The following is a 12,982-nucleotide window of genomic DNA, read 5'->3' as shown; positions in this document are numbered from 1 at the left end:
ACCTGAGTGTATTCTGACCCCTTTTTGGGGTGTGACGGCTACAGTAATCGACAAGAACCCTTTAACACTGAGCAGGCGTTTTTCTCCCTCTCTCTCTAGATGAATTTCCTTCTGTGCTGGGTGTGGAAAGCACAGCAATCGTGATCTCTGCCTGACCTGACATTCAACTTTGGAATATAATAAAAATGTAAACTTGTGTACCATTTAAGATGAAATTAAAGGATTGTGTTTAATTGTTAATACCATGTTTTTTTTTTCTTTTTTATTGTTCTTGTTGTGTTTTACTCATTAGTTTTTCTTTTTCCTTTAACACAAGAAGAAAAAAGGAATAAAAATATCAACAAAAACAAATTGTAGCTGGAAAGGGCTGAAATATTAGGAAAAACGCAGTAAAAGCTCTCATAGTAGTCAATTAGGCGCTTTGTGTTGTGTCCTTCAAAGCACGCGTCAGTGGAGGTCGTCCCCAGAGGGGAGGGTCACGCGGCGTGCAGAGTCATTCAACGTCTTAAATCATCAAAGGCGTTACCAACCGTTATTCCCGTATCATCGCTGCGGGAATATCCGATTACAAACCGTAGTCGAGGAGAGGGAATGTCTTGTAGTTGTATTGAACACGTAGAAGTGAAACATGTGCGTTCCGTAATTGCGAAGGTATGGTTTGGATCTACTGCTTCACCAGGCGATTCATCTCTGTTTCGTTGTGTACTCTGTGAGGAGCGTCAACAGTTTTCATCGTCCAAAAAAACTACTTTCCCGCTTTTACGTAGTCGTCATAAAACAAAAACGGGAGCTGAATCCAGTGGTGAAATGTCTGGAGACGATGTTTTTCTATGCCTTACTTGTGGTTCTTTCTTTTGCCTCGATCACACAAAGGGTCACTATGAAAATGAAAGAAAAAAGTGTACGGATAGCATTGACAATAATGGGCGAAACCATTCTGTTTTTTTCGGAGTCCCCAGTTGTGAGTATACAAACTGCAAGCGACACCCTGGGGGAAAGATAAAATCCATATTTCCTACTTTTGGAGAGCAAAGAATAAAAGAATTACGTGAGGGGAAACCTTTTGATTTGGAGAGGGAACGAGCTATTGTTCCTTTAATATCAAATGATTCGCCGAATGATTGGATCTTTTTTATTTGGTGTGTATGTATCGGTAAACCATTTGGGTTTCGAATATCTAATAACACAGAATCTGATAGACTCCTTGAGCACGTAAAAGAATTGGGTTTTTTAATTGCAAAATGTTGTTTTCTTTACCAAAAAGGTATTCGTTTGGACTTTTCTGTAGATGAATCTGGATCAAATCGACTTTCAAAGGAATCAGAGGATAGCTCTTCGCAAACACGCTCTGGTGGGGATTCTCAATCTGTACATGGAAAGACAACAGATGGAGAATCACAAACAGTATCTAACCCTTCTATAAAGGGGTCTTCTCTTAAAGTGCGGAACACAAAAATAGATCCAAAATGTTCTGTATATTCACGTGTAGCAGGTATTAAAAACCCATTAAATACTTGTTACTTTAACGCCGTTCTTCAGTGTGTCCTTAAATGCCAATTTTTTACACGTCGTTTACTCTCTATTGAAGAATCATCATTACCTGGTCCACTTAGCCGTAGTTTGTGTAATATGATGCGTTATATGAATGGAGAGGGTGAAGGAGATACGTATCCACGAGATGTTTATCCCTATGCACAAGCAGTGTTACGGTCTTTATGTGATATTTCTCCTATATTTTCAAAAGATGAACAGCAAGACTGTCAAGAGCTCTTTTTATGTTTGGCAAATGGAGTGGCAGATGAATTTGATGAGGGTAAATCTGAAGAGCAAAAAAAGAAAGAACCACGTATATCCTTTGAGGGGGTTATGCGAACAGAGGTGACTTGTAAACAGTGCAAGAAACACATCCCTCGTGAGGAAATGTTTATGGCTTTATCAGTCCCTGTTGAAGATTCCATTGAGAGCGGTCTACGTAGACTTTTTCAACCAGTGGAATTAAAAGGAAAAGACCAATACGCATGTGAGGAATGTTTTAAAAGACTTTCTAAAGATGAACAAATGTCACATAATGCTACTGTTAAAGCAGAAAATGATAAAAAGGCGAAGGAGAAATCAAAGAAAAAAACAACATCAGAAGAGAAACGTAGTCTCAACTGTGTCTATTCAGATGCACGTGTGGAAACATGTATTAGCCGTCTGGGCGGCACAATGGTTCTTCATTTGCTGCGCTTTCATTTTGATGGTCGAGATTTTCAAAAGATAACACGAAATGTCTCATTTCGAATGTCGCTTGATCTCTCACCTTATGTTTCTAAACAAGTTCTTCAAGAGTATGAACGGCGGCGTGCTCTTTCTGTTCTTCAGGCACGTTTCTCACATCTGCGCTATGATGTTCTTGTTCATTTTCTTGATTGTGCAAACAATGATCTCGCTGAAGCTGAGCGTCTGCTCGCAGACGAAGAGAAAAAAGGACATATCAATACCGGAGACTATAGTCTCTCAGATGTTCAGGACTCTACAGACACTACAAAACTTAATTCAGTGGATAATAACAAGAATACTTCTGTAAATGGTGATGGTGACTATAATACGAGTCTTACTGGAAGCAAAATGTCAGGTTCAAATCATGAGGATGTACCGTGCAGTCCAAAAAAGAAAAGAGAATATCAACCTTCATTGGAGAGAAGTCTTGTAGGTATTGTGACACACCGAGGATCATTACATGGTGGACATTATGTTGCATATGTGCGGGATGTTGGTAATTCAAATAAGTGGTTTCGCTGTGATGATGATGAAGTGGAGATTGTAGAAGAAGAACAAGTCTTGAAATGTCAATCAGAGGTGTATATGTTGTTTTACGAGTAAAGAGATTACCTGTTGAAGTGGTGTGTGTGTGTGTGTCTGTGGGAAAACACCTCTGCGTTACTCTGTATCTCTGTATCTCTGTAGGAAGGTATGAGAGGTGAGAAGAGTGTTGGGAGGAACCTGTTTGGAAAAGGGGAGAAGGAAAAAAAAGGAAAGAAGAAGAAGAAGAAGAGCAAGAAAAACAACAACAACGACAAAACAAGAACGGTATGAACATGTGTGAGTAATGTGAGGGAATGAAGAGGTAAGGAATACATGGAGGAAAGGAAAGGAAAAGAAAAAAGGGATAGGGAAAACTTGTATATAATAGAAATAAATAAATCTCTGTATTGTATTTATTGCTGTGTTGTTACTTCTGTTATCGTTACTAACGATACACTTAATACTAAGAAGTGTTTATATCCGCCGTTACAGCAGTTTATGATTTCGCTATCCCAGTTGTTGTTATTGTTGTTGTTATTATTATTGCTGATGTTTTGTTTTTATTTTGTTTCTTCTTTAACCTGTTAAACTTCCATTAGGGAAGAGGGTAAAGAAGAGGAAGAAGAGAAAAAAGGTCTTTAAAATGAGAAGGGGAGAGTAAAGGTAAAGAAAGGAGGAAAATACAGTGTACATGTGTATATGTAAGCTTTTTTTTTTTCTGATTGAATACACATCTATATATACACTGAATTACTTTTGCTTTCCTTTGCGCATACATTACAAGCGATCGCGTACATAGAGGTATAGATGCTGAGAGATAATGAATACATATTATAAACAGGCGAATATTCTCTCTAACTCTCTAACTCTCTACCCTCATTGTTTTTATTTGTTTATATCTTGCAACAAACCCTGTAGCCACGGTTATTTGGATTGCAGTGATACGTGCCCATTGGTAAAAGATTATTTACTTTCACTGTTTTTTTTTTTTTTATTGTTTTGATTTCTTTTTATTATTATTAAATTACTTGTTATGTTATTTATTTATTTATTTATTTATTATAATTATACTCTATTTTTCTTTTTCTTTTTCTTTCTTTATTTATTTTTATAAAAATAAAGGCTTGGGAATATAAGAGATGAACGCCACAACGAAGCAGATGGTCAAACCGACCAGCGTTGTTCACCGCTACATGAAGGAAGGCCAACGGGTCTGTGTGTGGCTTGTGCACGACACGCAGATGAAACTCGAGGGAACTCTTCTCGGGTATGATGAGTTCATGAATGTTGTGTTGGGCGACGCGGCGGAGGTGCATATGAAGACACGGGAAGTTGTGCAATTGGGAAGGATTCTTCTTCGCAGCGATAATGTTGGAGTTATTCATCCCATTGGTGTGTAGATGCAGCAGGAGCATTCTCTCTTTATATATATATATATTTATATTTATATCACATCTCTTTTGCTCCTTGGTTTATTTGATGGAGTGCCACTTCTATCTTTTTTTTTTTTTTTCTTCTCACGTGTTCGTGTTCTTGTCACTATCATTCTGTGTTTGGACATGTACAGGAGTGACTCAAGGGGAGGAAAGAAAAAAAAAAAAAAAAGAGGGACTGAAAGAGATAGAAAAGAAAAAGAATGAGGTGCTGTTTAATAATAGTGAGGAATGGGAGAGACTTGATAAAGTCAAGTATCGGTATTATTTATATTAAAATATTGATGCTGAGACATTCTAGTAATGCCTTTTTTTTTGTATTTATATAAATTGATGCCTTTTTTTCTTCCTTTCTTCCTCTTTTCTCTTTTACTTGTTTTTTTTTTTTTTTTTACGTTTCCTCTACTTGTTTCACCACTATGATGATTACTATTTCATTTACAGTAAAGGTGGCTGTTGGTATATTTAGTTTGCTCAGTGGTAAAAAGGCTGCAAAAAAGAAAGAGCAAAACAAATTAGAGTAGATAACTAGAACAACAACAACAAAAAAAAAAAAACAGGAGGATTAAGTTTCATATATTTTTCATTCTCTCTGTATACAAATACAAGAAAGAAAAATAGAGTTAGTAGATACGAGAAATATAGTGTTTGTGTATATACGTCTTTATTTTGAAGGTAAAGGTAATTAATGGGTTGTGGTGCTTCACACGGACCAATTGGCACCCTTGAGGTGAAGCCGCTTCATGCGACGGAGGATTTCTGGCCTCCCAAGAAGAATAACAACAATGAAGATATTAACAACAGGAATAACAACAATGATCATCCTAGTGATGAGAATAATAATGATGGAAGAGATCAAGTGGAATTACCTGACGATAATGGCATCTCATCTGAGCGACCGTCTATCAGTGAATCCTCAGGGAACGATAAAAGTGACTCACCACCTCCTCGACCGACTGATAAATCCAAAAATAATAATAATAAAGAAGTAGAAGAGGATAATGACAATGTTATAGTCAGTAATAAGAGCTGTTCCTATACTGGTGTTGGTACTGATATTGGTATGGAGCGTCATCGTTCTGTTTCCCCTGCGCCTGGTCTCTCTGAGTACGCCACCCTCCCCCTTCGCCACATCCATAAAAAGTTAAAACACAACCACCGCGTGTTTCGCATTTGCCTCACCGGCGGCCCGTGCGCGGGGAAGTCGACGTTCCTGACGCAACTGCAGACGAAGCTGCCGGCCCGCACCGGCTACAAGGTGTACTGCGTGCCGGAGGCGGCCTCGCTGCTGGTGGGCGGCGGGATGGAGTGGAACGGGGAGACGGTGGAGGACCAGCAGCTCGCCCTCCTCCGCGTGCAGCTCGCGCTGGAGGACCAGTTCTACCGCGTCGCGCTGGTGGCCGGGCAGCCGGCGGTGGTCGTCTCCGACCGCGGGACGATGGACGGCCGCGCCTTCTGCCCGCCCGACACCTTCGGCCGCATCCTCCGCCGCCTCGGCGCCACGCTGGAGGGCCTGCGGGACCGCTACGACGCCGTCCTCCACCTCGTCACCGCCGCCAGCGGGGCGGAGGCCTACTACAATATGGACAACCCAGCAAGATACGAGGGGCTGGAGGCCGCAGTGGAGTCCGACTTGAAACTACGGCAGTCCTACGTAGGACACCCCATGCTGCGGATTATTGATAACTCTACCACCTTTGAGGAAAAAATGGAACGGGGATTGGCTCTCGTCGGACAGGTTATCGGGCAAAAGTTCTCTATGCAAAATACAACTTATTATCTGGTAAGGCGATGTCCAAAGGAACTTCCTGTCCAATATGCCGTATGTACTCTCACTATTACAGTACTCTGTAATAGCGTTTTTAATGATATTCGTCTTCTTATTAAACGTGAAAATTCTTCAGGTGATTGTATGTATTTCTTTAACTCTATACGAAATGCTAATGGACAGGGTAATGGTTCTGGTACTCATTCCAAAGATGAAAGTCTCGCACGTGAGGCATCACCTGGACATTATGAAGATTTACAAGCTATGCATGATGCTTTTATGTGGGTAGATGCAGGTCGTCGAGTAAAGAATGAACAACGTATAAGTAGTAAAGAGTATAGTAGTCTTATTAAAAATCGTGACACACTTCGTCGAGATGTTGTTTTACGTGCTGTTAATTTTATTCATGATGATAACCGGTATGAAGTAACTACCATAGTGGAACCCATATGGGCTGCAGGGAAACAAGCATTAACACTTGAGTGTGATGATCAGGTAAAGGCGAAATTTCCGTCCTTTATTGAGGTTGATCGTGAGGTACCAATAGACAGTTTCTCTACTGCTTTTCTTATATCACATGCAGAAATGGGATCACTGTATACATCACTGGCCTATGCACCAGTCTTTACACGGGGCATCATGGCAAAAGACTCAAACACAGAATCAGATGATATTGCCAAAGAAAATAATAATAATAATAATAATAATAATAATAATAATAATAATAATAATAATAATAATAATAATATCAGTACTGTTGACCAGAATATTGAGAGTGTCTCACACAAAAAGGAAGTGGATAAGCCAGTTAAGATAAAGAAGAATAAGAAAAAGAGACGCTCCAAGCTCATTTCTAATGAGCACACTCCACAGTTACCGCTTGAGTCTAAACCCGTAAATACGGTCAATAATGAAACTGATATATCAAAACCAGTTGATGAATCTGATCATATTAAAAAGAACTTAGTTAATGAGTTTATCAATAAGAATAATTCGTCCAATGAATCTATCTCTGGAGAAAAACCGAAATCTACTCATTTTTCTAAACCAAAACTTGGTTCTATTAAAACTACTTCAAACTCGTCTTCCTTGTTGCATTCCACGCCACCACCACCACCACCACCGCCACCTAGCGTCCCATCAACAGCAAATCCTCGTGGAATGATAATGAGTCAGCATTAGATCTATAAAGAATTGTTTTTTTTTTCTTTTTGTATTTGTTCATTGATGATGTCTTTATCATCTTTATACATACATATAACTTAGAACTCATGTAGATTTTATTCTTATTCACCCCCTGTCATTTTTTTTTTTTTTTTGGCAGGTTTGTACCCTTTGCTTTTTATTATTTTTCTTATTACTTATTTTTAATCACGTTTTTCTTTTTACCGTTGATGCTTTAGATTTATTACTTTTGTTATTTGTTTGTTCGTTTGTGTGTGTGTGTGTGTGTGTGTATGAATGTATATATATATCTGTGTATTTCTGGGCACATCTCCCTAGAAAGAAATGCAGCCTTACGTATGAGAAACATATGGACACATTTATCAACCTAGAATTGATGTGTAAACTTATGTGGCCCTACTTTGGGTGGAAAAGAGGAAAAAAAAAAAAGAAAAAAAAATGTGCTTAGATTCCCATGAAGAAGATGGTTAGTCTCTGTTTTTTTCCCTTTTTTTTATTGTTTCCTTTGATTTGTTAACAGTCTGAAGTGAGCCACTGGCGAAACTTTTGAGTTGTTTCGGGATAAAACAATGTGTGCGAAATAAAATACGGAAACAAGGGACAAAATGAAAAAAACCGAAAAAAAAAAACAACAACAACAGGGAACTCTCTTTGTGCAGTGTCGCTTTTTCACGTTGACAAAGACGTAAACCCATATTTTGTGCAGAGAAAACAAGTCAAAAAAAGAAAAAAAAAAATAGCACTATAAATGGCCTTAATCATGTTTTCTCTTTTTTTTCTTCTTTTTTTCTTTTTTTTTTCTTTTTTTTTTTTTCTTCTATTAGGTAAAAATAGCAGTAACTGAGGGAACACAACCACAGGAAACCAATTGATACGTCAAGCATCAAAAGAAAAAAAAAACAAAAAAAAGGAAAAAAGAAAAAAAGAAAAACAAAAAAAAAAAGGTAGAAGACTACTCCAAACTAGTATTTCTGTGCGATCGAGGTAACCCACTATTTGGTCTGTCGAGACAGAAGTAAGAAGTTCGTTATTAAACCGCCTCTTTCTGCGAGTTCATTTTCTTTTTTTGTTCTTTTCTTCTCCCTTGCGTTTTCTCGTTCTCGTTTTCCCTCTCTATCTCTTTCTCTATATTCTTGGTGTATATTTATTCCATTCTTGTGGAGGGAGATGTCGGAGGCGACTGTGTCGTTGGTGCCTGTGGAGTGCCTGATCTGTGCGGAGCCGTGCGATGCGCTTGCCGTCTTCAACTGCGGCCACCACGTCTGTTACATCTGCGGGCTTCACATCCACGCCGCCCCGAGTGGCGGGAGGGACGCGGCGGCGAAGGCGACGGCGCAGGGCGGCTGCTGCCCGGTCTGCCGCGGGGGGGCCGACGGGCCGCTGATCGTCACCCGCAGCCTCCCGGACGGCGGCGACGATGTCTTCAGCCCCGACGCCCTCCGCCGCCTCCGCGGGGCCTGCGTGGAGGACACTTATCTCCGCTGCCTCGTCCACGGCAGGGAGCTCGCGCGGGAGGTGGCCAAGCTGTACGAGTACGTGTGCCCCGTGCCGGCCTGCTGGCACCGCGGGGTGCAGGAGCCCTTCTGCGAACTCGAAATGCTGCAGCAGCATTTGTGGATCGATCACGGAGTGGAGTACTGCTCTGTCTGTCTACAACATCGGGCTGTTTTTCTATGTGAGCAGGAGGTGTACTCAAAGGAGGCACTAAGGTTACACATGGATGGAATTTGTCCACAAGACACTCTCTCTTTTTTGGGTCATCCGAGTTGCAGATTTTGCGGTAATAAACGTTTTTATGATGAAGATGATTTGTTAAATCACATGAGACAAGATCATTTTTCATGTGATGTGTGTAATCGAACCGAGTTTCGCTTTACCTATTACCAAAATCGTCAAAAACTATTAATGCATTTTGAACGTGAACATAAATTATGTGATCACCCTACATGTGCTTCACTTGATCCTATGGTACGGGTATTTGCTTCTGATTTGGAGTTGGCTATTCACAAACAACGAGTTCATGGTGTTCGCTCTAAGGTTACACTTTTCGCCCCTGATGCAACTAGTTCAAGTCCGACTAATAATAATAATACTAATAATAATAATAATAATAATTACAACGATGGCTCGACAACTAATGTTGCGCATGCATCCAACGCAAATGCTGTTCACATTACTTTTGATTTCGTTTCAAGACGAGAGACAGTGGAACTAACTCCAAAGCGATCCGTAGGAGGAGGAGGAGGAGGCGGAGGAAAAAAATCAGGTGGTGGTAAAAGAGGTCAAAAAAATAAGGGTGAAAAAGGAGTTGAAATTTCTATGCCGCACAATGTACATGGATTGCCAATGCATTTCAGAAAACGAGGTGTGTTAACCCCTTTAATGCGTGTAGAACCTGAAAAGGCAGATTCACCTGTGGAAGAATTGCATCCAAGAGCTTTTGGTGTTTCAGAGAGTGTAGAAATATATAATACCAAAAATAAAGTACCTTCCGATCGTAAACAACTACAAAGAGAACTTGATACTGCTTTACAAGAAGAATTAAAAGATTTACAAAGGTTAAATGATTTTCGTGACTGTACAGCAGAGTTTATGAGTGGAAAAATGCTTGCAACTAGATATTACAATTGCCTTCGAGGGGATTTCTTTCCATCAGAAAGTGCATTTGAGAGGGTATTTCCTTTACTAGTTGCTACAGTTCCACTTCCAGAGAGACGAGAAGCATTAATACAAATTGAGAAGATGCGAAACTCCCCAGAAGTGCAACGGGCTCACCGGATGTTAGAGGAAGAAGCGAAGAAGAAGGCAGAAGAAGAACAATGGAAATTTCAGACTAATCTAGCGAGACGTCTTAAGGAAAAAGGAAACAATAAAAAAGGAAATAAAGGACCGCGTAATGTTTGGCTAGAAAAGGGTGGCGCTGGTCTGACTCTTCAACAGAATAGAGAGCCACAACAACAACAACAACAACAGCAACAGTCGTATACAGGAAGTAATAATAATATAAATAATAGGAACAGCAATAATAATAATAATAACAACAACAGTGGTAATAACCGTCCTTCTTCTTCTTTACTTGGATCAGGTTCTTCGCGAGGAACGGCGGGACAACAACAACAACAACAAACGTCACTTGTGTATACAACAGGAGAGTACTTTCATGATCCGGAAGATTTTCCCTCACTTCCATCATCCAATCCGCGTCGAGCTCTTGGTATTCCTCAGCCAAAGCGGTCTCAACGTCCTAACGCATGGTTGCGTAGATAAATGTGTAGTGATAAAACGGTTGATGGGATTTTTTTTTTTCTTTTTATGTTTGGAGGATATGAAGGGATATCTGGGAAGGACAATTAAAAGAAGCATAATTCTTGTTTTTGATTCAATTTGATTGTTTCATCTGTTATTACGTTTCACAGGAAAGAATATAATTGAATATATATATATATATGTGTGTGTGTCTTTACGTTGTCACTCCATTCTTTCCTATTCTTTTGGTTCTATTACTTGACTCTTTTTTTTTTTTTGTTTTTATCAATTGGAGTTGAGTTTCTTCTTGGCAGTGCATCCCTTTCTCCAAGAAATGAGTCGAAAGTACAATGAACTTACATGTATCCATCATCATTGGCAAACCGATATATATATATATATATATATATATATATATATATATATATGTATATATATTGATATAAGCGATGAAAATGGAAACCCAAGATCATATTTAAGAGGCTACTAATTAATTCTGTATTTTAGCATTCATTATTGCTCTACTACACTGTTATTCCTCTTTTATTTTTGGTTCTCTGGGAATCTCTTTTTTTCTTTTGCTCGCGTTTCAAGAAACATTTCTCATTTGCCGTACAATCATTTGTTGTTGTTGTTGTTTGTACGTCTTTGTGACCTGTGTTCTTGATTATTTTTATTATTAAACCACGAACAACATCAAAGAAAAGGAAAAAATAAAATAAAAGAAAAAATAACGACACGAAAGGAGTCATATCCATAGTGTACAGTTATTATTATTTTTTTTTTCTGTGTAAATACGGGAAAACTTCTTTTCATTATTTCTTTCTCTCTTGGCAACACTAGAATCACATTTCTTTCTTTCTTTCTTTCTTTTTTTCTTTTCTCTTTTTTAAAGATAAAATAAAGAAGAGGAATAAGAAGAAGGTGTCTATTCTCTTTGACTCTATACAAATAGAAAGGAATATACACACTTTTACTTTTCCATTATTTCATCATCTTTTTTTTTTTTATATAATTATACAATACAGAAAAAAGAAAAAAAAAAAAGAATTCCAAATCTTCTTTTTTTCCTTATTATTATTATTATTATTATTATTATTATTATTATTATTATTATTATTGTATTTGAAAAGGATGTCTGTTCGTATGGACACGACGCTCTACAGTGAGCTGAACCGCCTTGAGCGGGGTGACTTTCTCCTCTTCCACTGCGTGCAGCTCTCCCAGCATGAGCAGGATGTGCAGCGGTACTTCTTTGGCTGTTATTTCCCCCGCTGGCGCGGCTTCTACGTGGAGGAGGTGCGGGAGCTGCCGGGGCCGCTGGGGTACAAAGTCCCGCGGCATTTCCCCGCCTTTCCGTTTGATGTCTACCTGAAGGATGATGGCTCCAACTTCCTCACGGACGACTTTACGGTGGGCTCCATCTTCACACTGGGAGGTCCACTCAACCAGCGGGATGAGGGAGTTAAACGGTATAAGGTGATTTACTGCGATGACAGTCGTCTACGTACACGTACAGGGAAGACACTGGCAGATATTGGAAATGATATCACAACGAAACTTAATCAAACACACCGGGTTTCAAGTGAGGCTATTGAATTACTACGTGAGATTAGAGATGCATATGTTATGAATGCTGGTAACAGTATTCCAGAGATTGGTATTAAAGCTATGGGTCGTCATTTTAGACAAGTAAGCGGAGATGGAAAACGATGGATGTCACTTGAGAATATTGCCAAGTTTGTTCGTGATTCACGTGCCTTTAATAAATCTTTATCATTTGAAGATACACAACAATCTACACGTAAAATTAATAGTATTGCAGAATGTATTCATAGTGCATTTCCACATAATGAAGAAGGATATGTGGATTATGATTTATTTATGGATTATATACGTGGTCCAATGAATCAAAAACGTAAAGATGCTGTATGGAATATTTTTCGTAAACTTGATTTTGATGCTGATGGTAATATCAATATTTTAGATATTCAGGCTCGCTATAATGCACAAGAGCATCCTACAGTAGCAGTGGAAAAATTATTTTCTGCAGATAAACTACTTAAAGGTTTCCTAACCATCTGGGACGAAAACAAAAAGTATGGATTAGTCCCATATGCTGAGTTTATCGACTATTACAACGGTGTCAGTGCTGTAATTGAGGATGATGATATCTTTTTTGATATCTTACGAAACCAATGGAAAGTCATGGAGAACTGGGGACAGTGAGTGAATAAATGAATGAATAGACAGGAAAAGAAGAAATATAAAGAAATATACAATAGAAAAGATACCGAGAGAGTGAGAGGTTGAGAAGGAGAGGAAGGTGGTCATGATGTAAAACAATGAAATGTCGGGATATATGCAGTGTAGGCAGAGAGGGAAAACAAGAAGAACCAAAAATAAAAAAAAAAAGAAAAGAAGAAAGGTTAGGTTAGGTTTAACCCTTGTAAATGTACGTGCTGCCTTATTTGAGTTAACTGTTTTCATTCTTTTTATTATTATTCTTCTTTCAGATCTGTATTCTGTATGAATACGTAAAGGTTTTTAAGTTTAACCAAAA

General features: G+C 38.9%; 4 protein-coding genes across 4 annotated transcripts; all 4 read left to right on the top strand.

The window, feature by feature from the left end:
- Positions 1 to 591: 591 nt before the first annotated feature.
- TM35_000073700 (putative ubiquitin hydrolase) lies at positions 592 to 2,865 on the top strand (the record flags this gene model as incomplete). Its single annotated transcript, XM_029023816.1, has 1 exon — positions 592 to 2,865. One exon carries the CDS (start codon positions 592 to 594, stop codon positions 2,863 to 2,865), a length of 2,274 nt encoding a protein of 757 aa, XP_028885012.1.
- A 2,043-nt stretch (positions 2,866 to 4,908) lies between these two features.
- On the top strand, positions 4,909 to 7,170 carry TM35_000073690 (uncharacterized protein; the record flags this gene model as incomplete). The annotated part of the gene is made up of 1 exon (XM_029023815.1): positions 4,909 to 7,170. One exon carries the CDS (start codon positions 4,909 to 4,911, stop codon positions 7,168 to 7,170), a length of 2,262 nt encoding a protein of 753 aa, XP_028885011.1.
- Positions 7,171 to 8,340: 1,170 nt separating this feature from the next.
- On the top strand, positions 8,341 to 10,440 carry TM35_000073680 (zinc finger, c2h2 type domain containing protein; the record flags this gene model as incomplete). The annotated part of the gene is made up of 1 exon (XM_029023814.1): positions 8,341 to 10,440. The coding sequence occupies one exon, from the start codon at positions 8,341 to 8,343 to the stop codon at positions 10,438 to 10,440; it is 2,100 nt and encodes a 699-aa protein (XP_028885010.1).
- Positions 10,441 to 11,565: 1,125 nt separating this feature from the next.
- TM35_000073670 (calcium-binding protein) lies at positions 11,566 to 12,648 on the top strand (the record flags this gene model as incomplete). The annotated part of the gene is made up of 1 exon (XM_029023813.1): positions 11,566 to 12,648. The coding sequence occupies one exon, from the start codon at positions 11,566 to 11,568 to the stop codon at positions 12,646 to 12,648; it is 1,083 nt and encodes a 360-aa protein (XP_028885009.1).
- Between the last annotated feature and the right edge of the window lie 334 nt (positions 12,649 to 12,982).

Source organism: Trypanosoma theileri (genome assembly GCF_002087225.1).
Source record: "Trypanosoma theileri isolate Edinburgh chromosome Unknown TM35_Tth_7_V1, whole genome shotgun sequence".
NCBI lineage: Eukaryota > Euglenozoa > Kinetoplastea > Trypanosomatida > Trypanosomatidae > Trypanosoma > Trypanosoma theileri.
This window is presented reverse-complemented; position numbering and strand designations above follow the sequence as displayed.